Source organism: Lagopus muta, chromosome 1 (assembly GCF_023343835.1).
Source record: "Lagopus muta isolate bLagMut1 chromosome 1, bLagMut1 primary, whole genome shotgun sequence".
Lineage (NCBI taxonomy): Eukaryota > Metazoa > Chordata > Aves > Galliformes > Phasianidae > Lagopus > Lagopus muta.
Genome location: NC_064433.1, coordinates 167,329,678 through 167,350,924, shown reverse-complemented (window position 1 = coordinate 167,350,924; position 21,247 = coordinate 167,329,678). Strand labels below are relative to the sequence as shown.

At 44.6% G+C, this 21,247-nt stretch overlaps 1 protein-coding gene across 1 annotated transcript in view; it reads right to left on the bottom strand.

The window, feature by feature from the left end:
* Positions 1–21,247, bottom strand: part of SETDB2 (SET domain bifurcated histone lysine methyltransferase 2) — a 37,129-nt gene that overhangs the window by 9,059 nt on the left and 6,823 nt on the right. Inside the window, exons 6-17 of the mRNA XM_048964504.1 lie at positions 20,641–21,207; positions 18,553–18,675; positions 17,611–17,780; positions 17,002–17,221; positions 15,175–15,259; positions 13,902–14,010; positions 12,768–13,093; positions 11,604–11,692; positions 9,564–9,675; positions 2,580–2,686; positions 1,940–2,044; positions 1,712–1,847 (exon numbers count right to left, since the gene is read on the bottom strand). Of these exons, the coding sequence (XP_048820461.1) occupies positions 1,712–1,847; positions 1,940–2,044; positions 2,580–2,686; positions 9,564–9,675; positions 11,604–11,692; positions 12,768–13,093; positions 13,902–14,010; positions 15,175–15,259; positions 17,002–17,221; positions 17,611–17,780; positions 18,553–18,675; positions 20,641–21,207 (2,149 nt within the window). The remainder of the gene's footprint in view (positions 1–1,711; positions 1,848–1,939; positions 2,045–2,579; positions 2,687–9,563; positions 9,676–11,603; positions 11,693–12,767; positions 13,094–13,901; positions 14,011–15,174; positions 15,260–17,001; positions 17,222–17,610; positions 17,781–18,552; positions 18,676–20,640; positions 21,208–21,247) is intronic.

The following is a 21,247-nucleotide window of genomic DNA, read 5'->3' as shown; positions in this document are numbered from 1 at the left end:
AGGAATTAACAGAGTCAGTTAGTCATCAATGTATAGAATGTCCCTCTCTTTTGTCACTGATTTCATACATCTGATCCTCTTGCACATACACGATCTCACATAACTTAAAGATGAACCAAGAACAGGCTGAAAGGTGAGAAAGTGAACTCCGTAAGAAGCATGAATGAAGTCCACAATGCCCAGAGTAAGGAGGAGAAACTGTTTGGCTGACAGACTTCCACACCTTGACCATCTTATCTGACCAGTTGTTCAAGCCAAAAAGCAGCCAAGCAGCACACTCTTCCAAAGGCAGACACATTTATAAAGTCATCAGAATCACAGAATGGCCTGGGTTGAAAAGGACCACAATGCTCATCCAGTTTCAACCCCCTGCTATGTGCAGGGTCACCAACCACCAGACTAGGCTGCCCAGAGCCACATCCAGCCTGGTCTTGAATGCCTCCAGGGATGGGGCATCCACAGCCTCCTTGGGCAACCTGTTCCAGTGTGTATGAAAAACTTCCTCCTAATATCTAACCTAAACCTCCCCTGCCTCAGTTTAAAACCATTCCCCATTGTCCTATCACTGTCCATCCTCATAAACAGCCATTCCCCTCCTGTTTATATGCTCTCTTCAAGTACTATGAGGCCACAATGAGGTCTCCCCAGAGCCTTCTCTTCTCCAAGCTAAACAAGCCCAGTTCCCTCAGCCCTTCCTCACAGGAGAGGTGCTCCAGCCCTCTGATCATCTCAGTGCCCTCCTCTGGACCCACTCCACGAGCTCCACGTCCTTCCTGTACTGGGGGCCCCAGGCCTGGACGCAGTGCTGCAGATGGGGCCTCACAACAGCTGAGTAGAGGGGGACAATCACCTCCCCCTCCCTGCTGGCCACCCCTTTGTTAATGCAGTTGGCCTTCCGGGCTGCAAGCACACACTGCTGCTTAGAGGTAAAATAAAAAAATAAAAAAATAAAAATCATTCACACAACATTTACAGCCCTAAAATCGATTTCAAACCAAGCATCCAACACTTAATTATGTTTTTGAAACACTGTGGAAAAATTAGTAGAAAAGTAAGGCAGGAGTAGTGAAAGCCAGAAAGCAGTTCCAGGAGCAGACACACTTCCTGCAGTAAGGAGCTCTCACTTATGGGAGAATATGACATCTGCAACTGATTCTGCACACCAAGAACCAGCTGCATCAAGACACCAGCATGAAAGAGAGGCATTTTGACAGCCAAGAAAACAACAATGTTCTCAGATCACTCAGAGCTTAACAGACATTTGTACATGGTTCACTCAATTCAGTGTCTCACGAAGACCGAATTTCTACTGCCAGACTGCATGTATCCATAACTGACCAGGACATGCATGCACTCGCTGACCAGGAACAGAGATGTGAAAACACCAAAGAGCAATGTGCCAAACTGCTGCAATCATGTTCTCCTCCTCCCCAAAATTCTTACAGATGTGTTTTACCACAGATCTAGCTATTTTCCATTGCCCCTTCTCGACTGACTAGTGATGCACCCATCTTTACTGCTATTTTTGAAGCAAACCTTTGTGCAGGATATCATAAACTTGAGAATATTTCCTATTTCAACTGAAAGAAAGAAAGGACAGAGTTCATTGTAAAGTTAAAAAGAATTATAATAAGAATGGACAAGCGGTAGAAGTTTCCCCTTTAGTGCTTCTCCACTCTCCTTAGGCACTGCCCAGCTGAAAACCACTCACCAAACAACTCTGATGAGCTGCAATATTTTGCTCTTTGGCAACGTACATTATAGAAGCAGCCTCCCCTTCTGAACAGAAGGCACACGTCCTTCTCACCATTTTGGCCATCGTCTGGAGAGCACCTGGAACAGGAAGACTGGGACAAAACAAGCCACTTACTTACTTCACAGAACAGTCTTCCCCCCCTCCAAGTTATTTACAGCACCACTCCATGCAATGCAGTCTTACTTTGTGGTTTTCCCTTCAAGTCCACAGCAGAAATCTTCAGTTTCCCACTCCCATGAGGTGAGATGCACCAAATGTCTGAGACGTCGCCGCCGACAGCCCTGAGCTCTGTAGAATAAGGGTGAGAACAGCCTGGTGTTATTTTTAAGAAAAAGGATTTGAAGAATTCCAGCAACAAAAGTACAAGATAAGGAAATCTCACAGCCCAGCAAATCGGGCGCATATTTCTCTCTTTCAGCAGTCAACTCCTGCCTCAGTTAGTTCCATATCCCGTCTACTTTATGAAAGGGGAGGTCTCCAATGAGGACACCAGAGCATAAGGGGATTTCTTTTTTCACCTCTGGCTCTGCCACTTTACTTAATGACAGGCAAGTCACTCAGCCTCCATGCATACCTGATTTCTTTTTCCCCCCAGCACCTTTCTGTACCTTGTAAGCAAGGTAGGATGGAGACAGACTTACACTATCTATACAGTAATCATCACAACAGCCTTAAAACTTAGGCATTAGATCAACAGACAACAGAAACAAATGGAAATCCATGGAAAAATTAGAAGCAGAACAGAAACAACAACGAAAGGAAACTAAAAAGCATGTTTATGGTGTTTGAATGGTTGGGAAGAGTTCTCACAGCAAGTTAACACCTGAAATCGCTGCAGATGCATAGGCCCTGGTCCTCCCAGTTGGATGAGGTGTCTCTGGGTGCCCTAGGAATTTGGCAAGATGCTGAAGTTGGAGGCTGCAGTCCCAGCTGTCCTTACAGGCTCTGAGGAGGAATCCTGGTGCTGAAAGATAACGAAAGATATTTGGTAAGGTCAGCCTTTGTATTTCCAGTGCCTTCGCAGGCACTCTGAAGCAATGCAAGGCCAGCTCTCAGCCAATCCTCACCGCAAAAGCAGCGAGCCTGCATCCAGTGCCCCACTTAGCTCACCATCCCACCACCAACAGCAGCTTTGCTTTGGCCCTATGCTCTTCCTTAGGTCTCTGCTACAGACTGCTGTCAGGAATAGGACACAGAGCTACATGGAACAGCAGATCCAGCTAACTGCTCTTAAGCAAGAAGGGAAAGGCTAAGAGCATAATTCAGCTCCAGTTTAATTATATTTTGCCTGAACAGCCATTGGTTTCACTACACCTCAAGTGTTCTGTGTGAAGGAGCAAGAAACCATCATTTCTGCAGTGAGGCCCACAACACCACAGACCTCTCATTCTTTCTCCTGCTGCCCCCTTTTCAAGGTGAAGAATCCTTGCACAGAAGCTGTTCTGCATCTTTGATCATCTCTGTCACTTCCACCTCCCTTCTCTTCTACAATCATAGAACTGCTGACGTTGGAAAAGACCTCAAAGATCATCAAGTCCAACCACAACCTGACCATACTACCCTAACTCTAACAACCCTCTGCTAAATCATGTCCCTGAGCACCACATCCAAACGGATTTTAAACACATCCAGGGATGGAGACTCAACCACCTCCCTGGGCAGCCTATTCCAGTGCTTAACAACCCTTTCAGTAAAGAAGTGTTTCCTGATATCCAACCTAAACTTACCCTGGTGCAACTTGAGGCCACTTCCCATTGTCCTGTCACCAGTGAAAACAGACCAGCCCCACTCTCACTGTAAGCACCTTTCAGATATTGGAAGAGAGCAATAAGGTTTTCCCCTCAGCCTCATCTTCCCCAGACTGAACAGCCCCAGTGCCTTCAGTCTCTCTTCCCCAAGCCTGTAGGAAGAAAATAACCTTCAAAACAGTGAGGTAAAAAGGCACAGTAGCACTCTATTCTTTCTTTTTATTTTCCCCTTAGGAATTCATAATATCCCAAACACATTTTGGATTGCTTACAAGCACACTGACAGAACCAACTGTTGCAGTCCCTTGGTTCCTTCCCTAAGATGCAGCAGGCAGCATGAGAGGCATCAGTGTTAGGACTGCTGTTCTGACCACGCACCACTTTCCAATGCTTGATTTTCTCACCCTTGATTTCATAGCAAAACAACTCGTCGCAAACTTCTTTTGTGGCTTTTGAGAGGTGACTTTCACCTTCGCTACCTCAGAACCTAAGGTGAACGTCATCTCCAGGAGCTGAAGGCTCTTTCTCTACTAATGGGAGAGATGATAAAGCTGTGAAACAGAAGATAGAGGGAAAGCAGCCAAGGGAATGAATCAGCTGTGTGCCCCTGCTACTGCTCTGCTTGGTCCTTGTGCTGTTTTGAATCAACACGCCTATCAGTGGTTGCAACGGCAGCAAAATGGAAGAAAGCAGTAAACGAAAGTAAAAGAGAGCATTTCTCAGTGCACAGTGATTGTGCAATGCCATGGTATATTTCCTTGAAATATTACTCATAGGTCCAACTTTCTCCTTTCCAGAAGCAGCTCTGGGAGCACCTGTGCAGGGAGATAAAGCACATTTTTGCCGGGCAGAACAAGAGGCACTAAAAGCCCCCAGCACACACATGGCAGGGTAAGGAGAATCCAAGGAGCTGCCTGACTCCAGTATCCTCACTGCTCACATCAGGCACGTGGAATTGTGCTGCCAATGCAAGGAACAGAAAGAAGTCACCACATACCCGTTCTTTGTGGGAAATCACAGAATGGCCAGGGTTGGAAGGGACCTCAAGGATCATCAAGCTCCAATCCCCTGCCACACGCAGGGCCTCCAACCTCCACATTTAGCACTGGACCAGGCTGCCCAGGGCCCCATCCAACCTGGCCTTGAACACCTCCAGGGACGGGGCATCCACAACCTCTCTGGGCAGCCTGTGCCAGCACCTCACCACTCTCATAGCAAAGAACTTTCCCCTGACATCCAACCTCAATCTTCCCTCCCTCAACTTAAAACCATTTCCCCTTGTCCTGCTGCTATCAACCCTTGTCAAGAGTTGATTCCCCTCCTGTCTGCAGGCTCCCTTTAGGTACTGGAAAGCTGCAGCGAGGTCACCCCGCAGCTTCCTTTCCTCCAGCTGAACAAGCGCAGCTCCCTCAATGAGAGCAGCAGCACAGCACAGCGCTGCGCTCCTCTCAGCCCTGCGCCGCGCCATCAGCAGCACAAACACAGCTGCCCATCGCGAGGCTTCCACAACAAACCCACCCTCTGCTTACACACAGGAAACGTTTCCACTATTTTTTGAAGCAGATGGACGGCCTGGCGGGTCCGCACCTTCTCACCGCCGTTCCACGTTACGGGATAACCGCAGGGCTCCTCAGCGGCTCCCGACTCTCCCCCGCTCCCGAGGCGCTCGGCCTCGCAGCGCCGGAAGCCCTCAGCCACTCCCTAACACCCTCGTTCCACGCGCTGCCGTGCCTACGGTGCGGCGGGACCGGCGGAAAGGCGCGGACCGACCCGCAGCGCCGCTACTTACCGCGGGCCGCCCGCTCCCGTCCACCGCCACCTCCGGGCCCGGCCTGCACGGCGCCGCGCTTCCACGCGGGGGAGGAGCGCGCAGAAGCGGGCGGGGCGCGGCGCACAGCGAAGCATGCTCAGTAACAGCCCGGGGCGACGGGGTGGGGCTTCGAGCGGCCGATTGGCTGCTGTACGGAAGCGGGCGGGGATTGGAGGCGGGAGGGTCGCGTGGTAAAGGAGCGGCTCTCGGCCCATACCCGCGCCTTTAGGTGCGGTAGAGCTGGGGTCGGGGGTTCGAATCCCGCTCGGGGCTCGAACCCGAACCGCCGGCAGCGGAATCACAGAGAATCATAGAATGGCCAGGGTTGGAAGGGACCTCAAGGATCATGAAGCTCCAACCCCCTGCCACATGCAGGGCCACCAACCTCCACATTTAATACCAGACCAGGCTGCCCAGGGCCCCATCCAACCTGGCCTTCAACACCTCCAGGGATGGGGCATCCACAACCTCTCCGGGCAGCCTGTGCCAGCATCTCACCGCTCCCACAGTACAGAACTTCCCCCTGACATCCAACCTCAATCTTCCCTCCCTCAACTTAAAACCATTTCCCCTTGTCCTGCTGTTATCCACCCTTTCAAAGAGTTGATTTAGGACCACCTGCTGTACAAACATTACACTGAGCCGTGCACAGTGGGTGCTAACACCCTCTCCCTGTAGACCACAGGGCCACACAACTGCCAGCCCTTCACCAGGACAGCCTCAGTCCCCACAGGCAGTGCCAGAACTGTACTGAGCAGGGCACCACCTCAGGAACCTCCTGCTGGTTCTGTCAGCACTCCTTCATATCCATGACAGGCAGTCAAGGATCCCTACACGTCTGCTCCTGGGCTCTGCAGGCTCGGCCACTTCCACCTCTGCTTTCTTTAGTACTTAAGTTTTTACACAGTAACTCTGCTGAAGTGCTGGTGATGCTGACAGCCATGGTCACAGACACCCATCCCTGCAGGCATTCAAGGCCAGGCTGGATGTGGCTCTGGGCAGCCTGGTCTGCTGGTTGGTGACCCTGCACATAGCAGGGGGTTGAAACTGGATGATCAGTGTGGGCCTTTTCAACCCAGGCCATTCTGTGATTCTATGAAACACAGAAATGGAGCAGCGTGAGAACAAGCAACCAACCCAAGAGCCCCATGCCATGCTGCTACCTGGTGTAACATTCACACTGATGGCAGGCTCCTAAATAGACACAGATCATGTATTTTCTGCAGCAAGGAACAGCTTTTGCACACCAGTCCCGCACTATAATTCCTACCATTGAGCCATGAAAGAAAATTAAGAATGGTAAAACAGACTTCTTTTTTCACCTTGATTTTTAATGACATTTCCATCTGTTTTTCCACATTCAAGGTGAGCTTGGAGACATGAAGGTGTTTTCTACGTCCTCACTTGTTTAAAAAGCTTCTAGCAGTGCTGACTTACCAGCAGGCTGTAAATCTTTAATACAGCAGCACAAATTCATATTTGAAGTTCGAAGTATCCAAAATAAACCCAAAAAACAACAGCTTAGGGGCACAGGCTCTACGTTTGTCCACAGTTACACAGAACTTCATCAAATCCAACTAGAGGAAGACAAATCCTAAGCTGTATGGACACAAGCCAGTCCTCTCGCCTCTGGGCCTTAGGGCCAAGAGCTGGCTCCTGCTTCTCTTGCAGTTTGTAGCGTAGATGTAGGCCTGAAATCCCTGCTGAAAGCGTGGCTGCCTATTTTTTGTTACTCACAGGACTGTGTTCAGCCAGTGTATCAAAATACATACAATTATTTGCCATGACTTGAGCTTGCCATAATTTATGTCTCATTTTCAATGCTCTTATGGTTTGAAACATAGTATATGTAAGCTGATTTACACCTTGAAAACACATTTAACTCATTTAAATGAGCAGTCAAATCCATAGGAAAAACATGTTGCAAATTATTTTATACTTTGTGTGAGCTTTCCGAGACAGTGAAAATTAAAACATTTGTCAGCACTGCATGAGTATTCTGGATATTTCTTCTGCAGTGAACAAGTTCATTTCGTAAGTTGTTTTACAAACGAAGCCCAAGCTTAATTATTAAAGAAGAAAACGTGTGTATCTGCTTAGTAATAAAAAACACATCCCTTCACAGGCACACACACCAGTAGGCAGGCTGAAATATTGTCATCAGCAATCACTGCATTTTATTTGCCAAGTGGCACCAGTTCACTGAGGCTGAGGGAACTGGGCTTGTTTACTCTGAAGAGAAGGGGTGACTTCATTGCAGCCTTCCAGTACCTAAAGGGAGCCTACAAACAGAAGGGGAATCAACTCTTGACAAGGGTGGATAACAGCAGGACAAGGGGAAATGGTTTTAGGTTGAGGGAGGGAAGACTGAGGTTGGATGTCAGGGGGAAGTTCTTTACAGAGAGAGTGGTGAGGTGCTGGCACAGGCTGCCCAGAGAGGCTGTGGATGCCCCGTCCCTGGAGGTGTTCAAGGCCAGGTTGGATGGGGCCCTGGGCAGCCTGATCCAGTGCTAAATGTGGAGGTTGGTGGCCCTGCATGTGGCAGGGGGGGTTGAAGCCTGATGATCCTTGAGGTCCCTTCCAACCCAAGCCATTCTATGATTCATGTACCATATATCACACATGTTTCAAACCACCAGAGCTCGTGCAGGTGAGAGAAGCAGTCAATACTGCACTTGTCACCTACGCAGCCCATACTTGACCTACATGAAATCAACTCATGGAAAATACTGCTAAAAACTATGTAATAACAGAAAAAATCTCCCATCTTCTGGGGTCCCGTTACTAACCGTCTAGGGCTGCTTCCTGTATACATCAGTGAGACCACACTTCAAGCACAGCGTTCAGTTTTAGGCCTCTCTCTGAAAGAATGGAGAGCTGTTCAAGTGTGTGCAGAGGAAAGCAATGAAGCCTTGAGGAATGGCTGAAGTAATTGCAGTTGTGCAAGCTGGAGAAGAGGGCACAGAGGGGAGTCCTCACTGCTCCCTATGGCTATTTGAAAGCAGGTTGCAGAGAGAAGAGTGCTGGCCTCTTTTCTCAGATGACAAGTGATGGGACACGAGGAAATGGCTTCAAGTTGTGCCAAGGGAGGTTTGTATTGGACATCTGGAAGAATTTCTTCATGGAGGGGGCAGTTAAGCCATGGAATGAGCTGCCCAGAGAGGTGGTGGAGTCTCCATCCCCGCAGTTGTCATGAACATGGCATTTAGGGACATGGTTTAGAGACAGGACACACGTTAGGCTGACAGAACTGATGATCTTGAAGATCTTTTCCAAGTCAAATGATTCTATGATCTACCAATTTTACAGCCTCCTCCTGAATCTGCACACAGTGTCATCAAACGTAGATCATTTCTTTCCTACCAACAAACCACACAGCAAGGATTTCTGTGTCTCACCTCTGACATACTATAGACACAGCACTGAAATGAGGCACAGCAGATCTTGAAGGATTTCACAGAATCAAAGAATCATTTGAGTGAGAAGGGACACCCACAGGCCATCTGGTCCAATTCTGCAATGAGCAGGGACACCTACAGCTCCATCAGGTGCTCAGAGCCCCATCCAGCCCGACCCTGAATTGTCTCCAGGGATGGGGCATCCACCACCTCTCTGGGCAATTTCTGTCACAAGCATGGAGGAAGATGCAATTACTTCTCTCACTTACAGCAGGACTTTCCCAGCTCACCCTGTAGCAAGTCACTACTTTGCTGAAGTTCTGATTAATCTCATTACTACTCAAGACAAACTGTCCCACCAGATCCATTGGATTTAGGTATATTTAAATAATTCTCAGCACTCAGACAGACTTGCATTCATATGAGTTTCGGGAAACTGAGTTATGCTAATTCATCATTGTAGGAGAGCACAGGAAACATCAATCAACCACTGCTGTGCACATCCATCATATTTCTGTTGCAAACTGCAGAACTGCATGATTTCTTCCAGCTTGTAAATGAAAGGTGAGCGGGGAAGGGATGCAGGGGAGGAGGTGGGGAGAAAGCTTAGGAGCACAGAAAATATCACATAGGACAAGTTTGATGCCTGTCTTTGTGACAACCAGCTTTATCCATGTAAACTATAAAAATGACATTTAAATGTAAATTTTAAAAAGTTATCAGATAAAAGGCATTTTTGTTCAGTGTAATTAGCACCACAGATTTAACTGTACTGCTCAGTATCCAGTCCCTTACAGCACATAAATCTCTATGTACACGAGGTGCTGACAGTAGAAAAGCTTGCTCTATAAGGTTTTCTTCCTGCATTTCTGAACTCCACACCAACAGGAAATCTCTGTCTCTGGCATACTTCCAACTTCATATCCATAATCCCACGTGAGTTCAGTTCCAGCTTTCACATGCCTAAGAAATAAAACATCTGGTCAATTTATTTAAGTGAAACAGTGATGTGCTTACAATTTGTCACCAACAACTCACAAGCAAAATCCAAACGCATACGGAGGCAAAAGCATTGCACAGGCAGCCTGCTCAGATTGAACCAAGAGATATAAGGAGTGGCACCAAGAGATATAAGGAATGCTGACTTCCCTACTAGAACCATGAGGAGTGCAAATACCTGCACCTAGCAATTAAGGTTTTGTCAAGCAGCCTGATAGAGTCAGGTTCTAAACAACCCATTCTAACTTCCAGGTGAATTTTTGGCAAAAAAAAATAAACCAGAGAAAAAGGAAAGAACCAGATACATGAATACAGCTAAATGAGAGCATGGGCAGCTTTGCTCTTTTTACTATGCACAGCAAATCACTGGGGTTCAAACAGTTCCATAGGTGCAGTGGTGATGAAGGTTACCATCTTCAGTCTAACAAGCAAGCTTTTAGTGCAACTGCACTGCACACGTGCACAAAGCCCAGGACTTGAAGTTAAGCACAAGATCTTCAAGAACCAGTTGCTGTGACAAGTATGTGAAAGAGAAGTAATTTCTTATGCAGGAAACTGACTGTTCATAATGAATGCCAAATTAAATAGAGACCAAGGCGCTGAGGTACAACCAAGGGAAAATACGATAAAATACTTGTACTGTAAAGAAGAGTAATTGTGTGATACTTCTCACAGGGTAAGATATGAAATACCCTGTGAATTATCAGGCAGCAGGCTGAAAATAAAGCAAATGAGAACTTATCAAGCAGAGCATAATTGTAATACGAGACTTTTTGCCTCAGGATGTTCTGGAAGCCAGAAATATCAAATAATTTAAATTGTGGCTGGGTAAGTTTACAGAATATGTAAAATGAAGTTCAATGATTCAAATGCTGTCCTTAAGGTAGAAAAGTTGCAAAGGGGTGACTGACAAAGCAACAGGACAAGCCAGGGGAACATTTCTTCAACTGTCCCCCTTAACTGCCTTCTGCTGACCACTGCTGCCTCTGCCCTTTGGCCTCAATCCCCCTTACACAGTTATTTATTGACTACCTGAAGAAGGAAGATTCCAGCTAAAATAAAATCTTGTTTCAAACTATTGTCTTCAGAGCTCTCATAAACCCCCCCAGAGCAATCCACAGCATGCATCAGCACAGGATCAAGGGCTGGGCCTACGGCTGCAAGGCTCCACAGAGTATCTGTGTACCTCAGGCAGAGGGTTTGTCTAAAATAAATCCTTTCTTCTGCATAACTAACTTCCTATAGCTCATATTTTCCTTCCTGGGTTTGCTTGTGGCCTTCTTTTGTCTCGCTGGCACCTGCAATCTGCATCTCCCCCTGTTGACATCTGGTAGGAGATAACCACACCTTTTGCTTTCAGAGGAAGTTTCCACTCTAGAACCCTATTGCCACATTCCCAAGACAAGTCTGACTATGCAGAACCTTGCTAATCTTGGCAGCTGTAAAGAAAAGGTTTGGAGTCAGCTTGATGCCCACAGAGAAAATGTATGAAATTCAAGATTCTGTAGGCTCCAACTCTGCCCTAAAGGACACAGCTCTGCTGGCCACTCTTTGGGACACAACACTCAGACCAGTCAACCCCGGCTTTTAAAATGACCACGCTGAGTTAAGCCTACTCTTCAGTGGAAATACTAGCTTTAATGATAACCAAAATGGATGCACCAAAACCAAGCTACCCCACATCACATTTCAGTGCAAACTAAATAAACTTAGTGACAAGCAGATTTTTTACTTCAGTCTTCAGTGCACAATGAAAAGCCACTCGCAAGCAGTCAGTTTTATGGTTTCATGTGGGTAAATACCTGCACTCTTAGCATAACTTTTCCTTCATAATTCAGCATTATTTTCTTCCCTCGTGCCTTGAACAAACCTTAAAATTCTGAAAAATTCACCTGTTTGTGAAGAAAGCAACCCATGGGAAACTTCTGTTGTGAGTCTCCACAAACACACTCTGTGCAAAGAGATTGGGGCAGCAGCTGTGCTGTGAAACAAAATACATGAATTAGAAACCTGGTCCTGCACTGAAGATTCTATTTTGTGTCAGGTGTGTCACTGCTACAAGAAATTCCTTCCTCCCCTCCTCCAGTCAACACAATTGCTGTTACTTAATGCACTGCCACTGGTTTTGTTTAGCCATGTCTCTAACGTATCATCTCCATCATATAAGTACCCTCTCTTAGGAAAATCAAAGCCTTTTTAATCAAGCTGTTCTCCAGTGATTTATGGTGAGAAATCATCTTTGATTTACGATGCGGCACAAATTATCACTAGATGACATGCATCTCAATGGCAGTGGAGCAAGCAATAGGGACACGTGCATGGTCATGGATGAAGGAAGGTTTCAGCAAGATGAACTGCTACTCTTACCCCCATACTACCTCTGCAAGGAGGTAACACTTACATATATGCAGGGATTTTGCAGTAGGACACATATCCATGCCACCAGAGAGAAATAAGTTACTTGTTGAGTGCATACAGGTGTGTGTGAAGCATTCATCTTAATTGGAAGTTCTCTGGAAATCACTGCTATCTCTGGTTAAGTTGAAGCTGAGAGACTTACTAACCAGGTATCTCACAGTATGACTTTTTTCTACAGCTCAGTCCTATTCAAGAATTTCCTACAATATCACAGCACTTACTTTAAACCAGCATAAGCCAGAACTTACAATGGCTTGGAAATAAAAAGCGAAGCTGGGAGAAGGGTTGTGGCTCAGTACAATGCATAATTTGATCTCTAGATACCCCACACTCCCAAAATCATATTCTAAAATAGAGGAAAGAAGTGTCACTCATTACTTGGGAACATTTCACTCTGTAACCCAGTGTTGCCAAAACCTACAGGCCATGCATCTTATGTAAGCCCTCACAGCTGGCACAAGCCAATCTGCTGTCCTGTCACTTCAGAGTGCAGGGAGCACCACACTGCCTTCACACACAGCCAACCACGTATTTGGGTTATGATAGAACAGACTTTTGAAAAACCTTTCTGGCTCATGAAAACACATTACTCATTTAAGCTAAAGTGAGTAAAAGAACTTGTGCAAGTTTTTACTTACATTAAGAAAACGACCCACATTTCCTTCTTTTGTGGCATCTAGTACATAGATATTTTCATCATTAGCATTCTTCAGAAACGTCCTGTCACCGTCTGCATCCACACAAAATATGCCTTGTTTTGACTGTCTGTGAGCTTCCTCTTTGCAGTTAGCTTTCTGTGGTGTGGATGGCTTCACAACGCATTTATCATTCAGCACATCCAATCTGCCACAGGCAACAGCCTTCACAGACAGACTCTTCCTTTTGCATTCTGCACTGCCCATTTCTGCAGGCTCCGTCTGTCCAACTTCCACCAGATCTTCTTCCTTCTGCTTCTGGATGGATCCTGTCAATTGATGTCCAAGTTACCTCCCAACATTAGTTCAAAGCAGAAGCCAAAGCCCTTGTTTGGCCCCAAACTCTTGTCCATCCATCTTTCTTTGTTCCCCAAAGTGCACGTGGTTTCCTTACCATTTGCAAAGTCATAACTATCCTTCCAAACACCTTTCACCACTTGTGCTGCAGATCACTGCACCTCCTTCTGCAGTTCCTAAAGCATTTGCTTATGCTTCCCATGAGTGACCCACTCCCTCCCTTCCTCTCAAATCCCACTCCAAAACCATTTCTTCCACAAAGCCTTTCCTCCTCATTCTCTACTTTAATTTAATTTCTGAGAGAATCACAAACTGCAATGAAGACAGAAGCAAGATGCATGTGCAAATAATACCAGTTTCACATTGCTTCCCAAGGTTGAATGCTCCCAACCCTGCAATTCCCCACGTATCCTTTTTTGTTGACTGCTACAAATAGCGGGTATGACACAACATTATTTTGTGTATATTTTGAAATAGTATTTCCCACAGCTGCCCTGTAGTTGAGAAACAATTTTATGAACTGTTTAATGTGCCCCAAGGTCAACTTTGCAGGCAAAATAGCATCCTGTGTTAGTTAATGCACTGTGATATGCAGGGCAGCAATAACTTTTGTACTGCTGAGCTGCTAGAGCAGCCTAGGCACTCCACGAGCATCATTATTCTATCCTGAGAACAGGCCTGCAACAAACACGAAGATCACTGTTTACATTTTAAGTCTATCCCATGATGATGGGGCACAAGTATGCTAAGAGTGCAGTGTTTGTAACTCTACAAACCTACTTTCTTTTTCTTTGTTTGTTCCACTGGTCAGTTCTGCTTTGCTTGAATGCTGAGGCTGAGAAACATTATCTTCATCTGAGCTGGCACTGTGCACCAGAGTATCAACCTCCTTTAAATAAAACAAAAAATAAGGAAAAGGTTGTGATGTATTTTTGCTGTATGCAACTCTGGGTCAACAAAGGATAGTAAATAGATTCTAAGACTCCAGGGTTTAAGTTTCAAACCTACCGTGACACTGAGTTCCAAAGGTCCAAACTTTTACTGCAATGCAACACATACCTTAATTTCAAATGATTCCTTGGAACAACTTGGAAGAAGCTCACCACTCAATATAATATTTATGTAAGTGCTTAAGGCCCAAAGATTTCACTAGTCTAAATGTTTTTGTGTTAAGTTGAACCAAAGCCCAAATATGCTTTGTATGTGGTTTTAATAAAATGAACAGTAAAGAAACCAGTTATGGAAGCCCTGGAGTAGAACCAAACTGCCAAATTTTAGCATGAAAATATCATGTGCAATGAAACCTGTAGAGTAAGTTTACACCAGTCTCCTTCCTTTGCACATATTTTGCACTTGGGGCAGATAAGATTCTCTTCACTGTGCCACTGCATGAAGTTACTGCTCCCATGATTTTCTTCTCTCCCTGCTGTATCATTTTCTAGGGAGACATCACAAAAATATTATCATTCTGACTCCCTATGTTGCAATTATTTAACAAAGGAGGTGGAGGGGGAAGAATCCTTTATTGAGACTCATAACTGGAGTGTATGCAGAGGGTGAGGTTGGAAAAATGAAGGCTGTGAGAGTAACTAGTGCCATTCTCAGCAAGAAGTTGAACAGCTGATAATGGAGAAAGGACAGGATACAGCTTCCAGCTCAGCTCACAGTGTGACATAAAATCACAGAATGGTTTGGGTTGGAAGGGACATTTAAGATCATCTAGTTCCATCCCCCTGCTGTAGGCAGGGACACCTCCCTCTGGACCAGGTTGCTCAAAGCCCCATCCAGCCTGGCCTAGAATGCTTCCAGGGAGGGGGCATCCACAGCCTCTCTGGGCAACCTGTTCCAGTGTCTCACCACACTCACACTAAGGAATTTCTTCCTAATATCTATCTATATCTACCCTCTTCCAGTTTAAAGCCATTTCCCCACATAATTTCATGATGAAACATCGTTAGGATTTTTAAAATGTGTTTGAGATTAAGAGGTCAAAATTAACACATACGTTCAGCATAGTGAATATTAATCTTTTAAAACCACTTATTAATATTACCATTTTTAGCTGGTGATTATCCACAACAGCTATTCTAGTTCCAAGCCTTCTCACAGCTGCAGTATTCAAATTCCTTGGATGAATTCTGTACAGAAAGTTCAAAGGGAAACAGCAAAAGACAGACACGTAAATAACTCTCACAACACAGGTTTCTTTAAGAGTCTCTAGCTCATGAAGATCAGATCACTGCCTGTAGTCCTACTTTCAACTCAAACTACTTTTAAGAATGGGAGAATGAGGTTAAGTTCTCAACAGCACTTGAATGAAACACTATCATTTCTTTTTTTTGACAGAGACCAGCAATTGGTTTTAAATCCTTCTTCACTGCTCCTGAGAACCAAATTTGCTGTTGTTTGATTATTATCACCTCAACACAGAGTACCTACACAGAGTTCTGCCTTTTTGCTGCTATTGCTTTCCATAGTTTTGACACTGTAGCTTCAAACAGGAAAGCAAAACAAGTTTAATGGGGAGAAAGAATAGAGGGTGAGACAGTCAGTAAACAGCAGATACAGAAAACGTTCTCACACAGAAGAACCTCAACCTCTTCCTGATGTGAAAGTGTGAAGAAGGATGGGAAGCAGTGTTTGGTACATATCCCTAAAACATCAAAAGTCACACTTATGTTTAGAATGCAGTAGAAAATACCAGCCTAAACCTGATCTGAGCATCTGTATAACATCAAGCAATAAGTAACAGGTCTTTATCAGTAAAAAATTCAACCTAAAACATACGTTTTTCTTTCCATGAAAAAACCAAACCAACCATGATGATATTTCTTTGGGTTACTGATAATGGCAAAGAGTTCTATTCTTTAAAGATTTCTTATTTTTTAAGAGTTGGAATAACAAATTCTTCCTCTCTGTTCAATTTTCATATATCTCCCATGTGAAACGTTTTTATTCTCAGAAAGGGAAATGAATGAGATCGAAGGTAGCTGTACAGTAATCACAAATACAAAAATATTCTTCCCTACAGTTTATAGGGGAAGAACCTTTTAGATATAGCATCTAGTGAACAGCTGACAATTCTATAATTCACAAAATTATTGATTTGTTAGGTTTCCAAGATACCAAAACGTGAGAATATACTGGCAGGTATTTGTTTTAAAGTTCCTGTTTGTCATGTCATTGTGCTTCTCAAAGATCTACAATAGCCTTTCCCCACAAAACAAGTATTTGCAATTACTTACAGGTATTACAAAGAAAGGGTAAGCAAAGCAAGGCAGAAAGTTGAAGAAAACAAGCTCCTGGTGTTCTTCTGAAAGAGACTACAGTATGCTACTGATGAAGCCACATTATTATTTTGCAGTAGTTTTATTTCAGGAATCCTGATAGGCTATGAGACCTAATGAAGGTAACAATTTCTGTGTATTGCAACAACACCTGTAAAAGCAAGGCACTGTCAGACTCCTACCTGGCAAGGTTAAAAGTCCTAGCAGAGCGCATTAAGGGACAAAGAAGAAGTTTAGAGATGGAAGCAAAGAATAGTACAGTTACTGGCTAATTTACTATCAGATCCTCTAGTGTCATCAAGTATGTTTTTAATTGCTTCTTTCTTTTCAAGTTAGCACAATGATTCATGCCCTGAAGAGGTCAAGACACTCAGGAGCCAAGTGGGATTTCTACCAAACGCCAAGAGATGCACGTTGTGAGGAAAATCAGTATATAAGAATAACTAAAACCCACTAAAACCAACAACCAGGAGTTAAAAGGTTGAAAAAGTAAAAGAAACACCTCTCAGCAAACAACACTCAATTCTAGTGCATGTTTTATAGAAGACATTCTAGAATAACAGAATATTCCGTTTTACATTCAGTGAACTTACAGAGGTGATTCACTTTCATTGTCACAAGGTGGCTCCTGCTGCTCAAGCATATCATCTCTGCCAGTGTGCACGAGTTCAATCTCAGATTCTGAACAGCTAGAGTCCAGTTTTCTTTTTTTGGAAAGAAAGCTTTGCTCTCTGTCATTCACAGCGCTCTCCTCTTTCGAGTCTTGATCAGCACCTCCCAACTCCTGAACTTCAGCTCTGCTCATTAACCTGCCTGGAAGAAAAAAATATAATTAACTGTTACTTTATTAAGCTGGGTCATACACAGCATCCTAGCTCAAACTTGTATTAAAGGCAAGAGAATTACTTGGGAAAACAATACTTTGCACCTATACTGAAGGAAAACTACCCTTTGCACAGGATGCAGAGACTTGTGAGGGAAAATGTAGGTGAGACAGGCTTTGCTCCAGATAGCACCATCACACTGCAGAATCCTTCAAGGTTTTTCCATCTGTCTGATCATCCGCAAGTTCAGGTCATACAGGCTCACTTCTTTCCCAACTTCAAGTTTCCCTGCTTGCTTCTCAAAGAAATTCCATGGCATAGGACAGAGGGGGGGGTAAAAGTTATGCTGCAAGTCTTCCACAGGTCATCTTCTGTTACCTGAGTAAGTACAAACAAACGTCCCCTTGTCGATGTCATCCAGGCAGCGGACACCCCAACCCTTCTTCTCTGTGTTGAACACTTGCAACCGAACTTGAATACCATGCTGCACAACTCTGTTCTGACACATCATCTTGTCACATCTGCACGACACGCTACACTCATAAATTCTGTCAAGATGAAGCAAAATAAAACACGGGAAAGTCAAGTTGCTGGTATGAACTTCACTCCGGAGTACAAACAAGGCTGAAAGGACAAAGAGCCTGGCTAAAACTGATTGCACAGCACTGCTCCAAAACTCATGACATTCTTGACTGTTGACTCAACAATTTCAAGAGTTTATCAGCCAGATTTTGGTATAAGATGACAAAAAAATAAAAGCTACCTTTTTATTTTACAGATGAAAGTCAGACGTGCAGAAATCTTAAAGAGGCAGCTGATTCTACTGGAAGAGACTTTGTAAAGGCAACCTGTCTGCCAAGACCTCACTGCAGCTATCAGGAGTTCAGGATTTAACCAAATGACACTAAAAGAATTCAACCTGTGCTTTTTTACATTTGTTTGTGTGTTCTTAGACTGATACTGGCTGTGATGGTCTTGCAATAGATCTTGCAGTAGCTCTCCTTTCCTTGTGGCAGGTTTCCTTACCACTGATAGCAAGAATGAGCAAGTACAAGGGCCAGGAGTCCCTGAGCTTCTAAACCAGGTAATACTGGTTACTGGTTAAACCAGGTTACTCTTCTTGGGCCTCAAATTAAGATGTGATAACTGTAGTATCTGCAGCACAAAAGTGTTTTTTTTTATCTCTTATTCCAGACACATTAATTATTTCTGTAAAAATCATTCTTATCAATTAGTAAAACTGACAAAAAAATCAAGGTTTCAGTAATTCAAAGACAATACAGTTGTAAAGAGTACACAAAACAGCTCTGTCTTTATTACCCACTAGGAACAGGCCCTTCCAGTCTTTTGTAACTGTATCCACGAGACGTTTTAGTATTAGGAGACAGAGAAACTTTAGTACGGCAGCCTCTTGCAGTTAGCTGCAGACATGCACACTTGGACCTAGAAAATAAAAGTAACACGTTGTATAAAAATCAGAATGTATTTGGAGCAGAGTAAATCAAGCTTACATCTAGATAATTTAAAATGTACTTGACTATATACGAACACAAATGCACTATTTGATCATTTTTTCCACCTTTGCTCCAAAAAGTCATTTCAGGTACCCCATCCTCCTCTTTGTCTCTCGCCTGCTTATCCGTGCTTACAAAAATCATGTCCCCCCTGTTCTCCATTCTGCCAGCCTCTGCAAAGGCACACACAAAAAGTTGACGTGTGACAGCAATCACTGCCAACAGGACACTGTCAAATGGATTGAAGGAAGGGAAAAAAATCATCTGGTTCTGGTACAGCATCCCAATCTGTTAGCCTCTACTTCATCACCTTCCTCTCACTCCAGGCCCTAAGAATTGAATTATTCCACACTACCAATTGGAGAACTCCAGCAGTAATGCTGATCCTCACCATCTGAAGCCATGACTGCTCCAAAGACTCGCTGCAATTAGCCAAATCTCAACCCCTGAAACTACACATCGAAAGCATCTCAGGTCTTGGTGAGGTTCAACACACAGAAGGAGCATGCTATGTGCTCGCTGTTCTCTGCTGCCCAGCTAAAACTAATTTGAGTTACTGAATCTTATTCTATTTCAAGCTAGTGAGTACTACTGGTGATAGGTGGATGGTTGGACTGGATGATCCTGAAGGTCTTTTGCAACCTCAGTGATTTGGTGATTCTCTATGCAGGGTCATAGGCAGTTATACTGCACAGCAATACAAGCGTGTCCTTTAGCTATCAATTATACAGAATACATTCAATCCAAGATTAATACCTGCAGGCAAAGACCAAGTAAAAGACAAATACCCCTCAGGTGAGCAGAAAACCGAACTCACATATATTAACTGTGGCAGTTTCTCAGATTTAAACAAAGTCCAGAGTTAGCAGGGTTTAGAAGTCAACTACAACGAGCAACACCATTTGAAACAGTCCAGAATGTAAATTTCTTGCGTGACCTCAGTGTTTCACAGCATTTCTTGAGGAAAGGATGGAATGTAGAGACTGTAAAAGGAGATTTCTTCCTCTGCTCTAATTAATTTATCACAGAATCTGTGGCCACAGAATGGCCAGGGTTGGAAGGGACCTCAAGGATCATGAATCTCCAACCCCCCGGCCACATGCAGGGCCACCAACCTCCACGTTTAATGCTCAGGGACCATCCAACCTGGCCTTGAACACCTCCAGGGACGGGGCATCCACAACCTCTCTGGGCAGCCTGTGCCAGCACCTCACCACTCTCTGGGTAAAGAATTTCCCCCTGATGTCCAACCTAAATCTCCCCTCCCTCAACTTAAAACCATTTCCCCTCGTCCTACACATATCAACCCTTTCAAAGAGTTGATTCCCCTCCCCTCTGTAGGCTCCCTTTAGGTACTGAAAGGCTGCAATGAGGTCACCCCGCAGCCTTCTTTTCTCCAGGATCTATGACCAAAACTACCTGACCTCTCTAGGCTATCAAATCCCAGCCCTGAGGGATATCATCCTGCAGAAGGAACTGCAGCAGAAGTTATCACACAGGAACCTTCCCTGCCTCCCAGAAAAATAAGCTGCCATCTGCTAGCACAACTCTCTCCCTTTCCCACTCCCTTCCTAAAACCACAAGATCTCCTTTCCTCCTCCACTTAAAGGAGAAGCACTGCATGTCTGAGAATAAATGTAAAGGAACATCGTAATCCACATCTTGATTGCTTCCTTCCCTGTACCAGAGGCTAGGTAGGTGGAGCACCCACCTTCTGGAGAAGACAAAGACACAGTGGTTTCAGTCAACACCGTGGCACAAGACAGCTACTGCAGACATCCACGTAGAGTTGTTCCTTCATCATTTGGCACTGCTTGGTATTGTGCACCTTCACACCTCCAACACCACCCTAATACTGACACATTAAGCACTGGGATTAGATTCTTCAACTTACCTATCAATGCAGCCATCCGTGCAGTCACATGAATCAAGAAACATGCTGGATAAATTGTTGAGATAATATCCACGAGGCCACGATGCCCTCCGGTATTTGAAATAAGGTAACCTGGCACGGTCAATGTCATTAGAGAAGGAAATAGGCACAGATTCAGCTCCATTGCTAATATCAAGATCAAACACGAGGGGTTCTGGATTTACAATGTTCCTGCCCAACAGGACGTATGTGTTGAAAGAGAAGTGATCAATAAATAAGAAATCACATTTTGTCTCAAACAAATAATTCTGAACATCTTGAAAACTCCTCAGACTTCTGCCACAGGGAGCTTTGTAATGCACATCCAGTGACTTTGAAAGGCAGTCTGCTTTCGCATGGCGTCTCTGAAAGTGAAACAGTATTGGTATCTTCAGAGGATTTTCACCCTTGTAGGAGCTCACTGCTCTGTTGGACAGACACGCACTGGAGCACTTGTGGATCCGATACCGGCGATTCAAAGGTGCACGATGAATTTCACTCGATCTTTCTTCACTCCCTGAGTCCGATTTTTCAATCTTCTCCTTTTTGCTGATAGGAATGAATGAGAGAGAATGAAAATGAAAGAGAG